The sequence below is a fragment of the Medicago truncatula genome, chromosome 4, assembly GCF_003473485.1.
Source record: "Medicago truncatula cultivar Jemalong A17 chromosome 4, MtrunA17r5.0-ANR, whole genome shotgun sequence".
NCBI classification, from domain to species: Eukaryota; Viridiplantae; Streptophyta; class Magnoliopsida; order Fabales; family Fabaceae; genus Medicago; species Medicago truncatula.
Window position 1 is genome coordinate 60,006,497 of NC_053045.1, and position 24,508 is coordinate 60,031,004.

The 24,508-nt window shown below is 32.7% G+C and overlaps 4 protein-coding genes across 5 annotated transcripts; 3 read left to right on the plus strand and 1 right to left on the minus strand.

The window, feature by feature from the left end:
• Positions 1 to 1,457: 1,457 nt before the first annotated feature.
• On the minus strand, positions 1,458 to 7,599 carry LOC11446736 (protein trichome birefringence-like 16). 2 transcript variants are annotated; one of them, XM_013602944.3, is made up of 6 exons: positions 7,360 to 7,599; positions 6,654 to 6,805; positions 4,666 to 4,869; positions 3,987 to 4,226; positions 3,374 to 3,569; positions 1,458 to 2,982 (listed from the first exon to the last, which is right to left on the minus strand). In XM_013602944.3, the coding sequence occupies exons 2-6, from the start codon at positions 6,802 to 6,804 to the stop codon at positions 2,154 to 2,156; spliced, it is 1,620 nt and encodes a 539-aa protein (XP_013458398.1). In that variant the 5' UTR covers position 6,805; positions 7,360 to 7,599; the 3' UTR covers positions 1,458 to 2,153. The 2 variants fall into 2 exon arrangements, with proteins under 2 accessions (XP_013458398.1, XP_013458397.1); XM_013602943.3 differs by lacking the exon at positions 4,666 to 4,869 and having other exon boundaries at positions 7,360 to 7,598.
• A 366-nt stretch (positions 7,600 to 7,965) lies between these two features.
• LOC112420963 (uncharacterized protein At4g04775-like) lies at positions 7,966 to 8,419 on the plus strand. The gene is made up of 2 exons (XM_024780823.1): positions 7,966 to 8,067; positions 8,162 to 8,419. The coding sequence occupies exons 1-2, from the start codon at positions 7,966 to 7,968 to the stop codon at positions 8,417 to 8,419; spliced, it is 360 nt and encodes a 119-aa protein (XP_024636591.1).
• Positions 8,420 to 11,694: 3,275 nt separating this feature from the next.
• On the plus strand, positions 11,695 to 12,308 carry LOC11428332 (uncharacterized). Its single transcript, XM_039832556.1, has one exon. It carries the CDS (start codon positions 11,705 to 11,707, stop codon positions 12,092 to 12,094), a length of 390 nt encoding a protein of 129 aa, XP_039688490.1. The 5' UTR covers positions 11,695 to 11,704; the 3' UTR covers positions 12,095 to 12,308.
• A 10,830-nt stretch (positions 12,309 to 23,138) lies between these two features.
• LOC11424666 (uncharacterized) lies at positions 23,139 to 24,085 on the plus strand. Its single transcript, XM_003609936.4, has one exon. The coding sequence runs from the start codon at positions 23,235 to 23,237 to the stop codon at positions 23,706 to 23,708; it is 474 nt and encodes a 157-aa protein (XP_003609984.1). The 5' UTR covers positions 23,139 to 23,234; the 3' UTR covers positions 23,709 to 24,085.
• Positions 24,086 to 24,508: the final 423 nt, after the last annotated feature.

Genomic DNA, 24,508 nt, shown 5'->3' on the forward strand with positions numbered 1-24,508 from the left:
TATTTTAATATATATATATATATATATATTTTTATTTATTTAAAAAATATAAACTATACTGATTTATTGAAAGATATCATAATTTAATTAATTCATTTGTATATTGCACCTTCAAGATTTTAAAAATAAACAGTTAGTGATTAGAAAATATTTAAAAATCACCTGAAATGTATAGACTATAAAATTATTTTTTGGATAATGTTAACCGGTGCCCGGTTAAAGAAGGCAAAAGATTAATCATTTAATGTATTGATTACACAACTTGAATGCAAATATTATCCTTTTTGGATCATTATTTAAACATTTAACGTAAATAGTATTATATTTAACTTCTTAACTAATGTCAAAAGCATCGATTAACATGACCTTTATTTTATACACCGACAATCTAAAATTATTTATTTATTTATTGAGCAATGCTACGTTTTAGGAAAGATTGATCCACGAAATGCAAGTATCAAGGCGTGGCATCATCACATTTATTGTAACAAATATTAATTTAAAATTTAAAAGTTAAATATGTCTTTGATCCCTATAAAATTGGAATCTTTCAAGTTTAGTTCTTACTTAATTTTATTTTTTAATAGTTCTTTTAGTCCTTAAATTATTTTCTACACTCAGTATTATTATTATTCCCTCCTCAATTTAAATTTGTTTAATTTATGCTTAAACTCTTGAGTTTTTGAACAATTTTTTAGAGACGTGTTAAGAACATTACTAAAAGTTCCTCTGCAAAAAATTATCACAAAATTTGATTTATACGTCCAGATTTTGTTAATTTTATCTTTTAACTTTTACCGTTTTAAAAAATTCATATTTAATTCGTTTCATGTTAAAAACTTGTCTAAATTTTAATAAATGAACATTTCACATTGTTATAAACTTGTCTAAAAAAATTCGTTCAAAAGTTTAAGAGTTTAAGAATAATTAATCAAAACCAGAGACTAAAATTAGAAGTAATTTTTTTTTGTAGGGACTAAAAAAACATATTTAATCCAAATTTAAATTATAATATATAACAGTGGTTTTTCACACAATATAAAGGTTCTTGCAATTCTTAGGCAATGGTCTTCGTAAAAATAAGCTTTTCCCTTATTTTTTCGACAATAGACAATCAAAAATTATTTTACGCATACAATAGATCACACAATACTACTATATATATATAGAGAGAGAGATGTGATTAGTATTCTTTCAACAACAAAAAAAGATGTAATTAGTATAACATCGGTGCATTGAATGTCTTTTTCAATTGAATAAAGAAAATTCCATTATCGATCAAAACAAAAATTACAAAAACCTTTCCATTTCACCGTTTGAGAGAGAGAGAGATCAAACTCTAACTCCAATTGTCTATTGCTCTGAGCATTTCGGAATTTGCAATTCTGATCTGATACGACCAAGATGAGCAAACAAAGTAATATACTACTATATTTGTTTTGTCAGCAAAACATATATTACGAACAGACAAACCAACATAGTTATTTATTAATATCATCAGCAAACGCGTCAGTGGATAGATAATGAGCTCATAAACGAGTAAACATAACTAGTTGCAACAAACAAAGAGACCCCACTAATTATATTATCTACTGAACTGTAGAATTCAACATAACATGTGTTAGGGTATGCTTTTGGTTTCTCTATAATGTATTATAGAATCTAAGACTAAGAACACACTATTCAGTTCCACTCCCCCTCAACCCCCCTCCCCCCCAAAAAAAAATTAAAAAAATTATAAGGAGAGAGAGCACCGGCATCGTGTCCTATTGATGTCCTATTGATGATTCAAACTTCAGCAACAGTGGCTAAGAACTCACTTCAGTAACAATCTTCCGGTGCTATTCTACAGCAGCTTTGACCATCAAACTTACTTTTCGGCTGAGAATGCACAAGGGATCGTATAAAGAAAATAACTAATTTACATGCCAACCAAGTTATATTAAACACCTCAAAATTTTGCCTAGTCCAAGAAATTCTTGAGGCAGCCGATATAACTAGTCTCTGCAATCTTCCAATGTCTCTCCAAATCAGCTTGATAGTTTAGACTTGGGAAATAGTATAGCATAACCCCATGACTGCATCCTAGCCAAGGAACGGCTTTCACCTTTTCAAGACCAACCATATACTCTCCTAAAACCATGATGTGCAAACTAGATTTGAGCAAAGAGCATTTCATTCCATGTATCAGGAACACCAGGCAAACACCAGTGTAAGCAATCCTGCACACCAGGCTTTGCTGTTAAGCTGTACCGTGATATATGACCCTCATCCCTCAGCTGAGAAGGACCTGTTATGTCCAAAAGTTTGACCCTTGTTCCCTTAACCGCACTTGCAGCAACTTGATCACTGGACTCCTCGTCCAGTAATTCTTTTCCAACCGACATTGGTTTAGTGTTGTCACAACTGCCTCCTGTGTTCCATTCCCCACCAAAAAAATGTCTAGGAGAAATGGTACGATAAAATGCTTTCAAACCTGGATATTTTGGAAGCTGTGAATCCACCCAACTAACAACGCTACGAATTGTAAGATTCTTGGCAGCCCAAATCACAGCTATCTTCCTATCAGTATTTGGGACACCACCAACATGCATTACCCATCGATTGGCATTAAGTTTCCCTCGATTCCAGTGATGACCAGTGTTGAGAACCAGGACATCAAACTTGTGTATAAATTGACGCAGGAATGCTGGGGGCCGATCAAGGTGCATTGCATAATCTGTATCTGGGTTGTTTACATCAATAGGTTCAACATCACATAAGCTTGCCGACCAGTAGTACAAAATGGTAGTATTAGTCCTTGAAAAACGATATGCCCATCCATTAGGACGGGCAGAGCCCTCGGCTACAATCAAACCATATTCCTTACCCACATCTTCAACATCATTTGTCTCCTCACCACCAGTTACCATGCACATTAAAGACTGGTACTGCTGCCGACCTAATGAGTCTCCCACAAAAGCTAGAGTTTTGTTTTGCATCCTGAATATACCAAGATTAACAATTAGAATAGGTTTATAGTTTTTTTCCAGTTGAACCAAAACATGTAGGCTAAAATAATAATAAACAGTTGAACCAAAACATATGGGCTAAAAAAATAATAAAAATGTAGCCGGGAAAGATGGAGCATTTATCTAAATCAGAAATTCAGAGAAGCAAAGACATCAGTCATACAATAAGAGCAAAAATAGAGACTACATTGAGTAACATGACACTATCATGCTAACACATAAAGCATGGAGCACATCATGCCTCTGTCATTTCAAATGAGCTTATCGGCAAAATGAATTGAAAAATCACAGTGTTCAATGAAATGTTCCCAAGGACAACAGGCGAGTTCAATCTATATGCACAGATCAAAAGAACGAAGTACCTTCTAAAAAATTTAGAACCTTCAAACTCCTCCATTTGACAATCTTTTGGTTGCCATCTAAGCCTCTCGTATGCAAAATCAGTACGTTGCATCAAGCGGCAAGCCCACATTGCAGAGAGCCACTGTTTGCAACCAAAACCTGAATACAGAGGATGTTTGTTGTCTGGGACCCATTTTCCTTTTGCATAGTTACAGGCTGGATAAAGAGTCGACAAGAGAACATCCATTTGTTAGCAACACTCACAAGTATATGCTGTCCATTAATCTAACTTTATGATAATTATAAAAGGTTTCAATATGTCTTCAGAAATTAAAAAGAAAAATAGTTTCCAATAAAAAATTAGGAGACACACTTCACTAGAAAGGTCATCGTTAGAAAATAAGTTGAAGAACATTCATCAATTTTCCTTGACCTGTTATGTTCAAATTTTCTTTAGAAACAATAGGAAAAATTGGTTACTTATAAAAAATTCAGAGACATTCAATGAAAAGCGGCTGATTTCATAGAACGCGTTGAAAAGCATGCATGACACGTCAACTTCATTTCAAATCATCCAAAAGATAGTAAACATTTCAATAGAGTTTCATGGATGATAAGCAAAAATATTAGTACCTTTGTATTCTGTAGCATTATTCCAACTTTCTTTTCTGACAGGTATATAACTTTTTTGTGGAATGTTTATGACAAGATCTATTTTAGGTTCTTCTTGTTTGGAATTTTTCTCCTCCTTAGCTTCATTACTTTTAGCCTCAGATGTTGTTAGGCTGGAAGAAGCTTGTACACCATGGCTTTTCCCAGCTTCCAAAACTCCTTCATGTTTTGTTTCTTCATCGGACACACTTGACAGGATTTCTACACCATCACAATGAAATAAATTTATCCCCGAGAAGGTAACATGCAAATGAGAATAACAGAGAGAAAAGGAAAAGAAAAACCACATGGCAAGAGCTTTATGGCTAAAAGGATTGTAACATATCCTGGAATATAATGTATTTTAGAAGTTGTCTGCAACAACAAAAACCAAGCCTTATCCCACTAAGTAGCTAGTGTGCAGAACCAAGCCTTGTCTACATTATTTTTAATTTACGCCTACCAACTTGCTTTAACACAACGGTAGCTGGTGGGTAGCACTCCGATCACTATTGTAACGAACATGTTAAGCGAATAAATGTGGCACCATGAACAGAGGTCAACATGTCCTTGTTGGATACAGAATATGGTACCACATCATGAAGCATTGCAAACACCTTAGAGAACCATAGAGGAATAAGGAAAGCAACAGCTTACTTACGTTCTGTACGTGAAGTAGTTCTGGTATTACTTTCACCCATGCTCTTTCCAGAAGAGCTTTGTGCAGAAATCGTCTGAGATGCTAAATCCAGATCTTGTTCTTCCAGCTCATCGGTGGTCTTTTTTGTTGGCCACGATGAGTCATGTTCCGCCACATGTATATGTGTATCTAATTCCTTCACCGAAGAACTACTAAATAAATGATCTGCAGCCATGTGAACATGGTGTAGAAAGGACTGAGAATGATGCAAGCATACTACTGAGCACATTAAATCTTGGTTACAAGAAGATAAGCCGATAATTTAGGATAACAGTAATTGTAGATTGTAATCGTAATTCTCTTCGAAGTTTCGCTGCCAGAGAATTCATCACACCCATGTGCAAACTGTTCAGCACGAGTTCTTGGCAGGGCCGCCGTTTATGAGATTCTGGTGGCCTAAGGGCGAACCTATAATTTGGGCCCTAACTAATAAGTACATATAAAAAAAATTGAATTCCTAAAGTGTGAAAATATTTTTCTTGAATATGATAGTTTTTATTACGTTAGGAAGTGTGATATTCAATTTCCTAATATGTCTTTTTTCAATTAAAATGTATATGATTTTGGCATTTCCTACTTTTTTTTTTACTTAATGAACCCTTAATTTTATATTTTGGGGCCCCAATTTTGAACTAATTTTTTGGGGCCTAGGACAGTCGCCCTCCTCGCCCTGCCTCAAATACGACCCTGGTTCTTGGCATACATGCAAATCCAGTTGTCATTGTCTTCTCTGACGGTCTAATTTGACTTGTCATCACCTTCTCATTCTGCTCTGCACCAATTGGACCGTATTTGCTTCTCGTGATTGGCAGGTTTGTTCTTCCCTAGATTTTGTGTTTCTAAGGCTACCATTTTTTTTGGTCCGTGCTTCTTGCTGCTCTGTGTTCAGTTTTCCATAGCTGAGTATCCAAGGCTGAAGCCTCTGAGAAAAGTAAGATTTCAAAGCCTCTAGAAACTTAAGATTCATAGAATGTTGTTGCAGTGTGGTTCTTACTTCTTAGGTTAAGGCCTTTCAGAACAAGTCGCTAAGAAGTTGGATGATATTGATGTCCGTGAAAGAGTTGACTGGAAGATGGCTAACCACCAGCCTGTATCTCTGTTATGGCATTCTATTGTGTTAATTGGAATTGTGACTGGGATTATTCTTTCTCTATTATTTTGATATTTCTGCTGAGATATTTGAAATATTCTATTAAGATTTAAGATATCCTATGTGAATATTACGTTGTAAATAATAGGATAGATGCTGAAATGGTTTGAGTTTTATTTTACCCATATATAATCAAGGGATTTAGTTCAACCAATTTTATTATAAAATAAACATAATGAGAGTCAGTCTCTCTAGTCATTCAGAATAATTCACGTATTTCTCTCTAAATGCAACTTGGTATTAGAAATCCAACAGTCCCAACTCCCAACTCAGAAAACCCTAACAGTCCCAAATTTGAAAGTCCGTTGAACATCAACCTTTGGTCGTCGACACTAGATTCTGAGACCGTCAATCCCATTTTAAAACTTGGGCTAGGCCTAACTAGCTCCAAAAGCTTGGTCATGGAGAGAGGGTTGTCCAAGTCTTATAAGGGCTACTTTAGCGATATCTCTACTCTACGTGGGATCCCAACAATAACAATATAATTAGATGCACAAAAGCAGGTTGGAGAGGTGAGATGAAGGGTATAGATATAGCCACACAGAAGAAAAAACTACGCCAGACAGTTATTTCAGTCTGTAGTATTAGTTTTTTAGAAAACTTAACAGCAATATACATACTTTTCCTTTCACGAAACAAATAGAGAATAAATATCTCAATGTGATAAAATTAGTTTTTTAAAAACCTTAACAGCAACATACATACTTTTACTTTCACGAAACAAATAGAAAATAAATATCTCGATGTGATAAATATAATGGAAGTATCAAATAAAACAATTATGAAATTGGAAGTATACCTGAAGAAAACTGCAGCGGTGATTGGGGAGGAAGAAAGGCAGTAAGACCAGGTGTTTTTTCCCATGACCATAAAAGGATAGTTGCACACATAAGAACAATGGAAATAAGAGAAATTTCTTTACCCCTTAATCCATTAAACCCCGCCTTCATCCTGCATATAAACATAAATTATAAATAAAAAGAAGGGCTAACTCTCAAGTCTCATCTTTTGAAACAGCGTTGTCAAATAGTGGCGCTACAGCACGGTAACATAGCGGAATTTGAACAAATCGCTATTATTCCTAGTAAAGTAATGTTCATTTCACCTCCGTCGGTGCTCTCTGAGTCTTAAGGTCTACCCTGACTCTGGTGAGTCCTCCAGACCCAATTCATCTAATCTAAGTTTTTTATTAAAAAAGAAATTGTTTAGTTCATTGCCCTCTTTTTCTTCCTTGCAATAAAAATTCCTTTAGCTCTAACATGCAGCTTTAGAAACCAATCAAAATCAACACTTTCAATTAAAAAATAACTCTTTCCTAATTCTATTATGTACCATTCGCCATTTAATTATGTATGAAAGTAACAAACCTCACCAATCACCATGATCTAAATACTGCGATTACTGGATAAAACCACGGAGGACAAAAAACAACTAGGTTTAGTTTATAATAAAAACAAACATGCGTGAATTAAGAATGGATCTAAGATGTTAGGGAAGAAATTTACCTGTTTGGGACGAAAAAAGAAAGAGAGGAAACTTCAAATTGAAATTTTGATGAATCTTAGATAAATTTGAATGTGAAATGAGGAACGATGAATGGCGAGAGAAGAATACAAATCTGTGAATAAATAAATCGTACTCGTACGGAGGAGTATATAGTCTAGATACTAACGAGGATCGCGGCCAACGCTTCAACACGAAACACAAAGGAAGAAGAAAAAGTGATATTTCAACGAGAGTTTAATTACATGTACTTAATTTAATTTAAGGAAATGATAACACGTGCCTTCAATATGACAATTATGTATTTAAAATTGTGCCAATTTTTTTTTTCTTTTATAAAATTGAAATTTAAGCAAAATTATTTTTTAGGTACATACATCATTAAATGAATGAACCTAAAAAGTGAATTTTACTTATATTTTGAAATGGAGGGAGTAATTTAATGATGTATTGGAATATATGCAAAAATGTAGGGTTAACAAGTTTTTATCCCTTGCCATTTGAGGGTCTATTGGTTTACCTCAAAAAAAAATTGTAAATTCTCACTTGTAATATAAAGATTCTTTGGTTTATCCCCTAGAGCCAACTGTCTGTATCTGACTGGAAACATGTCACCAATCTGCGGTTGTGAGAAGGTTATGAAGATGTGGATTTCAAATACAGATGAAAATCCTAAGCGAAAGTTTTGGAGATGCCGATTTTCTAGAATGGTAAGTGATTTTTTGATTTTTTGGAGATGTCAATTTTCCTTACATTTGCAGTTTTGTAACGGTTATTGAACTTATAAGCTGAAACTTATTGCAGGCTGAGTATAGTTGTGAATTGTTCATTTGGGATGATGAACTCGATAAAATTCTGAAACACTCCGAAAAGTACTATGGACCAGGCTGCTCTTCTGGTTTGAAGTCTGAAGCAGGTTGCAACAACGGTGTAATGACAATGGAGTTTTTGAGAGAATTTGGCAAAGACTTTGGGAAAGAGTTTGCGAAAGAGTTTGGAAAAGAATATGGCAAAGAACATGGGAAAGAAAACGTGCAAAGAAGCATGAGAAACCGAAAATGAAGTTTGAAGTTGAGAAAAAGAAGAAAAAAATTGGCCTCATTGTTGCGCTAGCTGTGTCTTGGATTGTGTTCTCAGTTGTTTTCAAGTTAATGTTATTATTTTTTAAGTCATTGTAATGTTCTGATTATTTAGCAAGAATTATGTAAGCATTTATGCTTTTGTTTATCTCAGCAACTAATGTAACTCCTTAAGTAATGAATTAAAAATGTTTGAAGTAATCTTTGCATCATTTTAAACAAGCCACCTATTTGGTCAAAAACATGGTAAATCTGATACATATAACATAAGCAATGATCAAAAGCACTTAAAGTGCATATGTCATTACATTAATCAAAAGCACTTATAGTGCATATGTCTGTAACTTAAACAAAAGCACTTAAAGTGGATATGTCTTTAAATTGACTTAACTTAAACAAACATAAGCAGACAACCAAAAGCACTTGAAGTGCATATGTCTTAGCAGGAACAAAACATAAACAAGCAAAGTACTTATAGTGCATATGTCATCACATCATTAATCAAAAAATACTAACAGTGGCCTAGAATGAAAAGTGCATATGTTCAATTAGGATTGGAGGCTCTCATAATCAGTTTTGGTAAGCCTCTAAACACAATCAAACATGTCCCGCTTTTTATCAGACCATCATCCTCCTGAGTCAAGTTGCCCTCTTCAGACTCATCAAGGACCATAGGCTGATCAATATTGGAACCAACACCTTTGATTGCATGGGTCTTCAATTTCATCATCCTGTAACTCTTCCTACCATCTCTAGCTTTTACAGATTTCTTCAACCTCAAGGTTTTATTTTTCTGTTCATTCTCATTCTTCACATTATTCACAGTCTTCACTTTTTTTTCTGCTGCTTCCAACATTTGATCAGTTATGGCCGCCGATACATGGTCAGGAAGGTCATCAAATACATATGGCCTAAGGCCACTTTGTGTCAATGATGCAGGAAGGGCATTATAAACATCACATGAAGGATCAAAGATATGAAATTGAAGATCAAGGGCTCTTAGAAGATTGTTGAATACAATACAAAGTGAAGAAAATTAATTTCAAGTTCCTATGAGTTTTCAGACGGAAGAACGATCGAAAACGCAAGAAATCGTACCGGAGGGGTTGCCTCAGGTGCCTAGCCCATGCGCCCCACGCCTAGGATAGGGGGAGGCGGGGAACTACTGCCTTGGGCGCCCAGGCGTGTAGCCCCAGGCGCCTGGGCACCCAAATGCGGGTAAAAATCGCTTTTTGCTATTGTTTCCAAGCTGGATCGGTGCAGAAAGCCTAGTTTTCTTCTCTTAAACCCTAAGTAACCTCATTCTATAAATAGAGACCCTTGCGCATTATTTTATTCATTTCGAAAAAATTGACGGTGAGAGCAAGGGTCAAGCATCAAAGTTCCAAGACAGGATTCTTCCTTCTTTTGTTCTCTGTAGGGTATGTTTTTCTTTTGTTTTCTTATGATGCCAGTTGTCATGAACAACTAAACCTCTTGATTAGGTTTCCACGATGAACCCCTTCTTATTTATTGGAATTTAATAATAAAGTTTTTCATTAAGTTTATGCTTTGATTGTGCTTATTTTAAATTAGGTTATGCCCTTTCATTAATGCTTCGTCAATTGGTTAACTACGTTTGTAACCTTGATGATTGAAATGTAGGATACAAGGAGGCCCCGACAACCTGAAAATATATTAGTTCCATTCGCTTTTCTAATTACTACTTCTTACAAAGGTTAGGAAGTTTCAGCTTTGAACTCCTTCCGTCATTACTCTTTTCCTTAAACAAACGTAGTACATGACCTAATTCTAGGTTGGTCCTACATAAGTTATTTAAAGAAACTTTGTACGAGTTATAGCATTTGGTTCATTAAATCAAACTAAGCACCGCATAAGTTGTTTGTTTCTTAAAAGATAATTCTAATAAAGACGAAGTGGAGATTCAAGGATTCCCTAATCGTCGTTAATCATCTAAATCACAAATCCTAATCTTGCATTGGACATAACAATTAAACCCGGTGTTTCTATTCACTTTTATTTACTTTCATCTTTTGAAATAAGTTTTATTAATTATTAAGTTGAACGACAATCCCTGTGGAGAACAATAAACTTACTACTTTATTACTTGATACGATTCGGTGCACTTGCCAATTTGATTACATGGTCATTTTGCAAATATATAGTCATTAAAATAAATCATCATCAAAATCTAACCCTTAAAAATCGATATCAAGTTATGTATTTTTTCAATTAAAAAACTAAAAAAACATGTTTACACAAGAAAGATGAGAAATTTCTTCTTCTTTTAATTTTTTAAGGGAAGAGCAAATTCTTATTTTGTTTCACCAAAAGTTGATATAAGGTTAGTTTTCTATAATTGTTATAGGTTTGGTGTTAATTTTTTAATTAACAACAATATATAAACACATTAAATCTGCAACGACGACGAGACAATAACTTAGCAACATTTTGCATATAAAATAAACAAATATTTTACCGTAGTACCATACGGGATGACAAAAGAATTCATATAAGCCCGACGAATATATTTCCACCGTAAGTTCAACTCATTTAGTTCATGAACCAAGCCCAACGAGTTAGTTGTTAAATCAAATTTTAAACTATATTCGATTTGGTTCAGCTCATTGTCAACCCAGCAAGGACTGAGCTGGCTCTAGTTTGGAAGGCAACGGGAAACAGGAAACGATATCTCTTTTTACGGTATATTTCTTTTCTATTGAATTAAATAGGAAAATCTTTAATCAATTAAGATATGGATGAATGTGACCGAATCAAAAAGTTGAGAACAATCTATTACCATACCAACCCAAAACGGATTTGCTGCGGTCAAGCATCCGTGCATTCACAGGTCATCGCATCAGAGATCATTGGATATAGATCGCAAAGTTCATATCTTACAACTCTTTTTATATTATTATAAAAATTAAAATCTAAAGTGAAATCTATACTATACAATCTCGATAAATGATTGTGATGTCATAAGTAAATTAATGCATGTGAATCCTAACGATAGAGAATCCAAATCCCTCATCACTAATTCAAATCTATTCCATATCTTTGTTTTTTCGTATTTTAGGTATATTCCATTTCAAGTATTTCAAATCGTGTCCAATTAATATTATGCGATGATTACATCATTATTTTAATATAAAGTTTATTAGCATATGACAACATAGATTTCTACCGACCCCCTTCCCCTGCCTCTATTTATAACACACATTACCCTCATAAACATAGAGAAGAAGTGTGAAAGAGAGGGAGGGAGATGGAGAGAGAGATTTCTCAAATAATGGCAATTTTGGGGTCAGAGTCACATACTCTAACTTCTACTGTCAAAATTGTTAATCAGGTAGAAGTTGAGTGTGTGAAATGCTACTCATGTGGTTTCACAGAGGAATGCACACCTGCATACATATCAAAAGTATGTCAAAGATACCAAGGCAAATGGCTTTGCGGATTGTGTGCTGAAGCAGTGAAAGATGAGGTTGTTAGATCAAAGAGACGTATCACCATTGAAGAAGCTTTGAATCGACACATCAATTTCTATAAAGAGTTTAGATCATCATCTGCTCGTTTGAATAAAACAGAGCCCCCTATTGTTGCTATGAGCAAAATTCTTCGTCGGAGTTTGGATTCTCCAAGACCACATCTCTGATCAGAGTAAATCAAAGTTCTTTCAAAGGTTGATGATGTTCGTTCTTCAACATTAGTTCAATAAGATAGTTTCTTTTCGTCAGTATTTGGTTAATCTGTTTAATGTAGAATATGTTTGTGGTTGAAGTAACATGTGAAATGAAAACTAAAATATGTGCGCGCGCACATGCTTTTTCATTCCAACTCTGACCACTTTTAAAATTGAGAAATGATATTTGAACATCCATTTTGTGACAACTTTTGCTACAACTTTCTCTCTCATACTCAAATTATTTTTTACTTTATCTCTCTATTGTTTTGATTTTCGTGCAAATACATATTCTTTCTTTGCAAATTATGGTTGTCCTATAAGTTGTCAATTAAAGGTTGTTCAAATAACACTCCTCTTTAAAATTATATGTATTACTATAATAAAGGGTCTCAAACATTGAAATTTAATGTTTTGATTGATTCTCGATGGATCTATAATATGTCCCATGTATTTCACAATCTTTGAAGTTTCATAATTCCATATGATATGTCATGACTCTACTTTTTTTATTTGACAAAAATAAAATGACATTCATTCATTCAAATTGATAGAATATATCAGAATCAAGATCACTAAAAATGTAAAGGGTGGATATGCGAACAAACTCACAACACCTAAGTTAATAGCATGCAATGGCAAAACGCCTACAAATAATATGATAAAATCTAAATCACCAGAATACTCATGCTTTCAGATATGCAACGTTAACATCAAAATCATTGATTAAATTTGTGATTGATTGAAGTTGATCTTTCAATATGAACCAAACGAACACCGCAACAAGATGCGAAATCAAACAACGTCGCATAAGACGATGAACAACACAACGCCGCACTCAGACAACGAAATCACGAAAAAAAACACAAAAGAAAACACTTGATATATGTGAAAATCACTTGTTTAGATCGGAAGAAAGGGGATAAAAGATTGAGAGGGGTGATTCAATGTCAAAAAATGACCTAAAACCACCCCTCCTCGATGAGTGAAAGAGAAAGAAAACGTAGAGAAAAGTTGAAGTTTCTCTCAATAAAAAACTAGGGCCGACTAATAAAGATCATGTACCTTGTTATTTGACTCAGAAAAGAAAAAAAAATGGTAAGGCTCTCCATAACAATTCACATTTAGATTTTTTATTTTTATTTTATTTTAACTGTGGTCTTCAATGTATAAATAAAGATCATCTTGTAGATTTTTTATTGTCAAAGTCTTAAACTTAGTTTGTCAATTTTGTTGTTTTCGTATCTTCTGAAATAATGAAGATGGTGAATTCTAAAAGTTCATGAATGTTCCAATAGATTTTGACATTTTTTATTATTCTTTGACTATTACTTTTCCATCCCTGTTGCCTTCTCGTACGCCCTGCAAAAATTTCATAAATATCTTTGGTCCGAATTACGTAATCCGGACGAGATTGTTAGTGTTTCCGGAATATATAATCCGGACAAATACGATATGAATATTTTTTGTCTTTCTTTGATGTCAATGGTCTCTGTTGACCGTTATACGACCGCCGCATAAAATGCAATGCAATTGCAGGGGTCGTATAAGCGGTCAACAATGACTATGACACCACTAACACTCCTTAAATCTACCAAAAAAACTAATTTTTTTTGAAGAAAATGTAAGAAAGGAGGGTGAAGAAGAATGAAGAAAAATGTTGAAGATCAAAACCTTTTTATAGCCAAAAACAAGTCATAAGTAATTTGGAAGTCAAGGAAAACTTGTTTTTCATTCAAAACCGTCCAAAAAAACGTATTAAAACTCCACTAACCGGCATAACCTTTGGTGAAACGTCACCGGCCAAAATGTTACTGAGGGTTTCCAGATTTTATAATCCGGAATGCATGAAGCTATTCCAGATTTTAAAGTCCGAACTGCATCAGACCCTTTTGTTCACCCCAGTATCGCATGTTTCCGGAATATGAAATTCAGAATATATGTGTATTCCGGATTACACTAGAAACTTTTGGCCGGTGGTCTGCACCACAAAGAAAACGTTTTTCAAACATTTTGTGCGGTGGTCAAGTTGAAAAACGTGTTTTTAAACTTTTTTTGCCTGTAATTATGGCCTTAAAACACATTTTTGGTCCCTCCCTCACTATAAATAGACTTCATTTTCTCAAAAATAGTCACACCTTCTTCTTTCTCCTCTTATCCTCTTCTGCAACGATGTGTTTCCATCATTGACCTTTCATAAAAAGAGGTCTCTTTGGAAATCCATCAGGGGTCATATGATCGGTCAATAGGGAAGGGGTTAGTCTGGATGTGAGGTTGGTTTGCCTGGGTGTCATGTTAATCATCATGGTCTCTTGTTCCCTAGAGGCCCCTGTGCCCCCTATGTCTCCCCACAAACACCAAAGCTACTGGTATGTCCCATCAGGCAGTATTGGTTTCTTCTTCCCCGCCATCTTCTTTTCTCCCCCCCTCTTTCCTCTCCACCGGTGGCTGGAGCCACCGGTATTGCTTATGTAATAAGTTAATAGTGGAAATAGATTTAGCATCTTATGTAATAAGCTTAAAAAGCTTGAAAATTATTGTAATGTATTGTTCATATATTAATAAAATGAGTTGTTTTTATGTTTGTGTCTTTTTATTTTTGTTTTTTATTTTTTATTTTACGAATTTTGAAGATTAAAATTGCAAAAGTTCTGGTAAAACATTATTCCGGATTTTCAAATCCGGAAACATCTGCAAAATTCTAACAATGCAATTCGAAAAACGAAATCCGGACCAGGGGTAAAATTGGAAAAATAGGGCGCGCGAGGAAAGTCATAGGGTGGGAAAAGTAATAGTCTTATTCTTTTGCAGGGCCATTCCTAGAGTTTTAGGGGCCTTGGGCATAATATGATAAAAGGGCCCCTTACATAATAAATCATAAAATTTGTTATTTCATTAATGTAATTTATTTTTTTAATCTTTGAAAGACAAGAATAAGATTAATTTCTATAGTAGGTCTATTTTCAACTAAAATATAATTTATTTTGTTATGAAAATGATTCCAATTTATTGGATAATAAAAATATTAGTGAAGCCCCGTGAGCTTAATAGGGTGGGAAAAGTAATAGTCTTATTCTTTTGCAGGGCCATTCCTAGAGTTTTAGGGGCCTTGGGCATAATATGATAAAAGGGCCCCTTACATAATAAATCATAAAATTTGTTATTTCATTAATGTAATTTATTTTTTTTAATCTTTGAAAGACAAGAATAAGATTAATTTCTATAGTAGGTCTATTTTCAACTAAAATATAATTTATTTTGTTATGAAAATGATTCCAATTTATTGGATAATAAAAATATTAGTGAAGCCCCGTGAGCTTAGCTCAGTTGGCAGGGACATTGCATAATTTATGCAGGGGCCGGGGTTCGAACCCCGGACACCCCACTTCTCCACATTTAATTGTGTGAGCTCTAGCCACTAGGCTATTAGACCAAAAAAAAAAAAAAATATTAGTGAAGAACATTATTAGGAACAAAGGGTCCAAAAAAAATATCACAAATTTATAGGGAGGATGTATATAGAAATATTTGTGCTATACGACGGTACATATAGAAAATCGTGCCAAAAGGGCCAAAAACATTAATAGACTTCAGCCCAACCCTTCATCATACACCCCGCCAAAAGGGCTAAAAACATTAATGAACTTTGCTATATATACCCCCAATAAACAAAATATTTCTATATACACCCCCTCCATAAAATAAAATTTTGCCCCCCTACCGGCCTATGGCATAGGGTCGCCCCTGTTCTTTTGGTAATGATTTAGTAAGGAAATGCTCACTCAGTGAACTAGCTAGATACACATGCACTCACCATGTTCAAGTATTGTGAACCTTGTTGCTATTTGTATTGAATAATGATATTTGTTCAACTATTTGGTGACAACCTATTTTATCTCTTTTCTAATTGATAAAATACAAAAAGAGAGAAAAATGAAAAGAGAGAGTAAGATCGTAATGTGAATATGAGAGAGAATTGTTCAAAAGTTGATACAAAATGGTTGTATAAATATAATTTCTGTTTTAAAAAATTCATATGATGCAAAACACAATGATGAATTATAAAAAAAAAAATACTTTTTTTTATGATAAAATGTAATTACAATTTTTTTTATGCAATAACAATATGATATATAAATACAAATGTTAGCATATGATATAAGATGTTCGATTTGTCTCAAATGAATATTTTCAAAATATCAAAATTTTAATTTTTTTTGTAGCATAGATAATTAAATATAGGTTAAATACTTCTTTTAGTCCTTTAAGTTTGAGAAAAAAACGGGGTAGTCCTTTAAGTTTTTTAAGTTCTTTTTAGTTTCAAATAAGTATTTTAAGTTTTTAATATAATGCACCTATTTGAAGTTTTTAAGTTTCAAGTAAGTCCTTAGAAGGTAACGGTGTATTAAATCAACTTAAATAACCTATTTCAAATTTAAAAAACTTAAAGAATTAACCGGGTATTTTTGTCAAATTTAAAGGAAAAAAAAAAGTTAGCTTAATACCCAACATGTACTTAGGAATGGAGAATTTTTTTTATTTTTTTTACAAAAGAGGAACATCTCTTTTTATAAATCATCAATTTAATCCTTAAACTATATACCAAGCAGTACTAAATATATAAAATACCTCAAGTGTCCTTTCTATCAAGTGTCACAAGTTCGACCCCAAAAACTAATAGCGAAAAATGTTGATTATTTTGGAATTGTTAGAATGAAAAAAGTTGATTCAAATAGAGTAGGATTCACTTTATATATTGATCTCTTCTAAAATGAAGTAATCTTAACTAAATGCATACTCTGTATCACGATAAATTGAAGAGATCACCATTAAAATTACAAAATATAGTTTTTGCAAAATCACAACCGTTCAACATAATTTTATCAAACCTACTTTGATACCAAATAAACACGGATTCTAACCAACTTGCAAGTTGCAACTATATCTATTAACAAATTCATCATCACCATTGCATTCTTATCCACATAACATTGACCATTTTAATTAGTCTTCAAAATCACAAGTCAATGAATTCATATTGAATAAAACCAATTCAAGATCATGTCTTGTTTGAATTTTCAAGTTTTTCTGATTATTATTATCTTCTTTTATTTGTTTGGAAACAATCAAAAAAATTATTGGTATGTTGTCCGAAGGGAGGAAGAAAAACAAAAGGTTTAAATGTGTCATTGGTCCCTGCACTTTCATCAGATTTTGGCATTGGTCCCTGCACTTTGTAAAAATATTGGTATTGGTCTCTCTGTTAACTTTCTGTTAAAAAAAAACACAAAACCAATGGAGTGCCACGTGGCCCAATCATTTCACGCCACGTGGCACCAATATCAATATTTTTACAAAGTGCAGGGACCAATACCAATAATTTTGTGTTTTTTTTTTAACAGAAAGTTAACAGAGGGACCAATACCAATATTTTTACAAAGTGTAGGGACCAATTCCAAACAAAAAAAAGTGTAGGGATCAATGCCAAAATCTGATGAAAGTGCAAGGACTAAAGACATATTTAAACCAAAACAAAAAATTCGATGGAATGTACCAATGTAGAAGTAACACCTAAAATAGCACTGTTTTTAGGTGGCATTTCACATGGTTAACCTTAAAGCTTTTCCACCATGGGAAAGATGTGTTTTGACCCACAAGTGGCAATTGATCAGGTTATTTTTGGTTTGTTGGAAGGGACAAACAACTTATAATGCAATATTAAATTGAAGTTGGTATCACACCCGTCTTTTGATAAATTTTACTTTTTACACGAGAAAAATCAAAGTCAATTCTCACTTAATGTATATTGTCTAATAAAACATGTTATTATGCTTTTTTTTAAGGGACATATATATATGTATTGTGAGTTGTGACGTTATTTTTTTGAAAAAAGTATTACTTTTATTGTTACATTATTGTCAATTGCTACGATACTGTTAAAAAAATTACGTCTAATTTTCTTTGTTAGTTAAATTTAGCATTTTTTTTAATCAAATTTAACATTCTTTTTATTAAGTTTATAGTTTATAATTTTATTCATAGGTTTATAGTTTAAAATGGATAGAAAGAAACATTTTTTTTGTTACGTTATAAAACTTAAATGAATAAAAGTTTAAAATAAAACTTTAGTGGAAAATGATTAATTTAATAATAATATATAAAATATATATTAAATTACTAAATTTTAAGTTTCTAAATATTTTATAAAACAATGTATTTTAAATATCAATTGTTGTGGATTTTATTATGTCCTTTTACGTTTATTAAGTTAGTTGAACCGCTATCAATCATAAGTTTCAGTCATCAGTTATAAGTTATAAGCTATCCACTATTTTTATTAAACAGAGCCTAAATATGCTTCAAGACTTAACAATTTATTTAACCACATTTTAACTAATGTCTTTGTTATGTAAAGTGAGGCGAAACTTGTAGGGGATGTTAATATATTGTTTTCATTCGGGCTTCATAAAATTTGTTTCCAATCAAATAGGCCCATAACTATATAAGTTGTTGGCCCATTAAATAATTTATATTAAACTAAGACAAGTTGGGGTCCGATTTTTTAAAAATTTTGTAGAACCAAAAAGTAAAGTAAATGTTACAAGTAAAAGATCTCAACCATTGAATATTTATATTATTATATCTATGGTCAAAACATAACTTTTCCATGATGGAAAAGCTTTAAGGTTACCCATGTGAAATGTCACCCTGCTTTTAAGGTGGCTGTAGATAATTAAGAAAATCTCTCTTGTTGGTTAAGATAGGACAAGAGAATCTCATCATCATATATTTGTGCTCCCTTCCAAATTTCACATAGAGCAAGATGTAATTTTCATCTTTAGACAGTGCAACACCGTTGGTGAAACATGGATTATCTAAGACAAATGGATGTCATCTATCTCATGGAATGTAACTTATGCACCTACCTCTCTGTGCTCCTGCCTCAATGTTTGAATAGCAACCTGAATTTATGAAAAAAATAGTCAAAACAAAATGCAAACACAGAATATGGTATATGATCACGGAGTTTGGTTTACTGCGATTTAATTTTAAATGGCAAATATTACTCCCTCCGGTCCTATTTATAAGAGAATTTTGGGTCAACAAAAGTTGATGTATCTGGTTAAAAATTCAGTCCAAAAACATTCACTTTTGTTGACCTAAATTTTTCTTATAAATAGGACCGGAGGTAGTATTATATTATTTGTTATGTTGATAATTTATTTCTTGTCGGGATTCAAACATTGGCTTTTACCCCTTACCTCCTTTAATCATTTAGCTTAACCAAGTGAATAACTCATTTCCCCAAAATTAATTGTAATTATGTCTTTGATATAGAGTGGTTGTGGTAACTTTATATCATCATTGAAAGTTTAGAGTTTACAAAAGTACAATTTGTCTAAGACAATTGTCTATTTTACAATATGAGTAATAACAACACCCACTCTAAAACTTTGTCTAAAGAGTTTGTTCGAGACTATGCCAATTTTTAGCTTGTATAAGTATGGAATTGGTGAATGTAAAGAAATGAATGAAGAAGTTAGTTTTAGAATAGCTTAATGTAATTGTTAGTCTTGTTTAGAACATTCTTTTCTCCATTAGTGAATCACATGTAACGATCCAACATAGGGCCAACAAAAATAGAATAGACTCAAGTTGCATAAGATATTTTAGGTGACGAGTCATGCTTTCTAGAAAGATATAAATAGATCTAATTGAACGAGTCATTGTTTGGTTCGTTAGATAATATGCCAATTGCTAGCTTATATAAGTAGGAAAAAGAATAGCTTATCAAATCAAATGAATGAAAGTTAGTTTTAGAATAACTTATCAAATCAAATGAATGATAAGTTAGTTTTAGAATAGCTTAACTGTAGTTTTTAGTCTTTTTCGGAATATTCTCTCCTCCATTAATGAACACCAACAAAATTCAAAATTGTTCATTATACACAAACAACAAATCATTAGTGTAATTGAAATAACGCTTTGCTCTCTACTAATCACTTTACAAATGAGCAAAATTCAAGAGTTACATATCAAAGAATGTATCTGTCAGATCACTAGTGAACCTGATTCAACCATTTGAAAGATATACAAATAACAAGTAGCTGCATGTAAAATAGGAAAAATATTCAAGTAAACCTTACTGAGAAAAATGATGTGCTAAAATAACTGTTTGTCTCTGATTACCACAAACAGATTATAACCCTTTGGTTTTGGATGATGACTAGTGTTGCAGTCATGGGACCTATTATGGTCGCTTGGCCTTCAATTTATCATCACTTATTGGATAGGCAATCACTAGGACCATATTTTGACTATTCTTAAAATACTATGTTGAAAAAGACTAATGATGGTTGTTCATGAATCACGACAGACATAACATTTCAATATTTTTGTCTCCAAACCAGGTGCAAAAAGAAAACAGAAGTCTTGAAAGTAACATTTATGCATGCATATCAAAAGGCACCACATTTTGATGCATCATTTGTAGTTAAAACTTAAAATGGTCCCAATTGAAAAAGATTCCCTTATTATGGTTACATCTTTTTACTCTTGTTTGTGGCTGCAATGCAAGTCTTAAGTCTCAAGTTTTCTTATTTGGTGAAGAAGCTTCAACAATCTCCATATCTACTTACCTAAATAGAAAAACTTGCACATGGGCTAACTTTAAGTGATTGCATCATTTCACTATATCCTCTTGTCATTATATCTTACAAAGGATGAGATAATCACTAAAGAGTTCTATGTGTCCTCTACTTCTAAGGCCACGTCTAATCCGGTTCTTAAATGTGTAACATGATGTTATTATAGTCTTTAAATGTATCAAAACTTCAAAAAAAATCTTCATTTAGAAATATATATCGATTGTTGAGTTGACTAACAAAAGATATATTTGAAAACCAATCTAATTAGAAAGACACATATTCATAAATGATTTTGTAATTTTGATACACTCAAGAAGTTGTACTGAAATTGTCTGACATATTCGAAAACCTAAATGGTTGTTTACTCATTTTCAAAATTTAAGACAAACTAAACCAAGTAAAACCGCCCTTTGGTAGAACAACAGATTTTAACAAAACTATCAAAAACCAGAAAGCATTTTTTTTATCACAAATTAGTATTTGTTAGTCTAGTAGAGTCAGGGACTCTAACCTCAATTTTGAAATTAAAACTGTAACACTATCTTCGGTAATATTGGGCAAAATCCTGCATATCTATGATTATTATAAAATAATTTAGCAATTCTTTAACCCTTATTTTAAACCAGTGCCACTCAACCCCAAATAATTTAGCAATCTAACACTTAAAAGCATGCATTCATATCCAAGTACAGTATACTGTATTTTTGTGGATATACGTACTAATCAAACCAAGTACCAATTTTTTCTGCATGCATTCACAAATTTAAATGGTTTAGACAAAACAACAAACCCAATTTATTTAGGCACACTTACATAAATATATATTAAGCAATGTTTTCAACATTAATAATAGCAATAAATAATTTTTTTAATACTATAATTGTCCATTTTGAGTATGCCTAAACCATTTAGATATGTGGTTGTGACCACAAATCAAATGTGCTATGATGGGTTAGCATATGACACGTCATGCCTAACGTAGCTCCCCGTCTGCATCTTTGTGATGGGGACCAATAAATAGACCAAATCAATAGCAGCAGCTTCCAAGCCATTGTTATTGTTAGTTAAGTTAATTGGTACCACAACACAATGGGGCTTAATTGCACAAACTACGTCAGTCTTAAAGAGACATAAAGTGCATTAAGACAATAAGCTGTTTATCACATGTTAAATTAAAAACAATTATTGCCTACAAATTAGTAAATGACACTCAATGATTAAGATCAATTAATGCCTTAAAAAATTCAATATTGGACTAAACTACACACACAAGTAACTTAGAAATGAAGATGGTATGATTCAATTCAAATAATTAATCTCTACAGGTATTTTTTGTTTTGTTTGGAAGAAACAGTTGTGTACAGATGTATTCGATTTAGACAAAAAATGACGATGATCGATATTTATGGTAGATTTCGTAAAATCACATCGTCTTATTATAATTAATCTCTACAGTCGTATATCCGTTGTGTATCGATGTGTATCAAGTGTATACACAGATGTATTCGCTTTGGACAAAAAGTGATGACAGTTATGATAAATTTGGTGAATCACATTATTTTACTACAATTTTGACAAAAATTACTCTTTAAAGATTTAAAAAAAAAAAATCAGGATGTCATCATAATTTTACTAAAATCACTATCAATTCAAACACTACATTCAATTTATTTATACTAAAATTAAATTTAGTGTTAAAAACCTCTGGTTGTAGGCATTTTATTATACTCGTTCCACATATGAAAAGTGAATATACCTAATTACACTAAAAAGTTATAGACGTGTATTACTAATTACCAATTATCGATTACCAAATATGTGAAAGCAGTGAGGAGTGAGGTGGCTCTACTTTGGAAGGCAATAGGAAACAATCCCTTTTTTTTCTTCAATATATTTCTTTTTATTTGATTAAATAAGAAAAACTTTAATCATTTAAGATTTGGATGAATAGGCTCAAACCAAATAGTAGATAACAATTCAAAACGGATGGTATCCATTCATTCATGCATTTACCACGTCGATAATAAATACGTTGAAATTAGACGATTTAAATTTAAAGTTCAATTTTTATATTCATTTAAAAAAATGTATAAAAATTTGAATAGTTCAATCTTAATCTAACGATGAATACGTGGAATCCTCGATCAAAACTTGAATGCTCCAAAACCGCTTTACAAATTTCCATGTTGTCATATCCTTATACTGCCATGTGTCCAACCAAAACACACAATTGAAAGGCTCCAAACTCATTAGTGACTCAGGTCTATTCACAAGTACTCACTCTAAACCGCGTCCAATTAATATTAATTAATATCATGTGATTATTACGTTATTATTAGAACATTATTTTAATATAAAGTTTATATGAACATAGGACAACATAAATCTCTGGTAACACCCCAACCCTGTCCCTCTTTATAACATTACATTATACATTACCCTAAGAAACAGATAGATAGAGAATAATGGCAATTTCAGGGTCTGAGTCATCACAACAGACTCCAACTTCTACTGTGAAAACTGTTAATCAGGTAGAAGTTGAGTCAGTGAAATGTGACTCATGCGGTTTCACAGAAGAATGCACACTTGCATACATCTCAAAAGTACGTCAGAGATACCAAGGTAGATGGCTTTGTGGACTTTGTGTTGAAGCAGTGAAAGATGAAGTTGTTAGATCAGAGAGACTCATCACCATTGAAGAAGCACTCAATCGCCATATCAGTTTCTGTAAAGAGTTCAGATCATCATCATCCACTGTTTTGAATAAAACAGAACACCCTATCATTCTCATGAGTCGAAGAATTCGTCGGAGTTTGGATTGCCCTAGACCGCCTCTTCGATCAAACTCAACCGGAGTTCTTCCTGCTGTTGATGGTGTTCGTTCTTCTTCTTCGTCGTTGATTCGATCAGATAGTTGCTTCTCATCAATATCTGGTTAAGTTCTTTAGTTTAGACTCTTTTTGTAGTTGGAGGTAAAGCTAAGCATGAAATGAAAACTGAAACATAGAAATGTTATTTTTTTTTCTCTGACTGTGACTAATGTTGAAATTGAAAAAGGTCTCTTTCTCTTTATGTTTTGATTGATTCATGATGGATCTGTAATCAGTTTCCATGTTTTTCACTGTTTTAGAATTTTCATGAGGCCAGTCTGATATTAATAACTTTAGTGTTAGACTTTTTCCCCTATGATCTTCAATGTAATGTAAATACATAAAAAATCTTTTAGACTTTTGTTTATCAATTCTTCTATTTTGCTGTTTCTGTATCTTCTGTAAAAGAAGAAGATGAATTCTAAAAGTTCTTGAATGTTCCATAAGATTTTACCTTTATTTTTCTCTCTCTTGGTATGTAGTTTATTAAGGAAATAATCTTAATATTTTGATACTGAGGGAATAAGTATGATTTAAGGGAATAAAGCTAAAATTCTGCTAGCTAATAATATTCAATAAGAACAAAAATACAGCTCAAACATGCCATTACGACAGGCTGGCTCAAGACTCAAGCATTCCTTAAAAGAATCAATTTTATGATTATTGGCTATAGCTGTGTCACTGTGTGTGTGTGTGTGTATACAAGAATCTGAGAATCATAATTTTTTTCCAAACCAATAATTCCATGTGGGATTAGCTGTTTAATCAGGAATGTTTAATGATCCATAATTTCCATTTTGTTGCTACCAAGATATTGACACAATACGAAACTACACAGAAATTTCCCTCAAGTGAAGAGTCATAGTTTT

Coding starts and splice junctions, on each gene's coding strand:
- LOC11446736 (XM_013602944.3), bottom strand. CDS start 6,804: ATGAAGGCGGGGTTTAATGGATTAAGGGGTAAAGAAATTTCTCTTATT. Junction 4,227..4,665: donor AACTACTTCACGTACAGAAC/GTAAGTAAGCTG, acceptor GTGATGGTGTAG/AAATCCTGTCAAGTGTGTCC. Junction 2,983..3,373: donor GGTTCTAAATTTTTTAGAAG/GTACTTCGTTCT, acceptor TGGTATATTCAG/GATGCAAAACAAAACTCTAG.
- LOC11424666 (XM_003609936.4), top strand. CDS start 23,235: ATGGCAATTTCAGGGTCTGAGTCATCACAACAGACTCCAACTTCTACT.
- LOC11428332 (XM_039832556.1), top strand. CDS start 11,705: ATGGAGAGAGAGATTTCTCAAATAATGGCAATTTTGGGGTCAGAGTCA.
- LOC112420963 (XM_024780823.1), top strand. CDS start 7,966: ATGTCACCAATCTGCGGTTGTGAGAAGGTTATGAAGATGTGGATTTCA. Junction 8,068..8,161: donor GATGCCGATTTTCTAGAATG/GTAAGTGATTTT, acceptor AACTTATTGCAG/GCTGAGTATAGTTGTGAATT.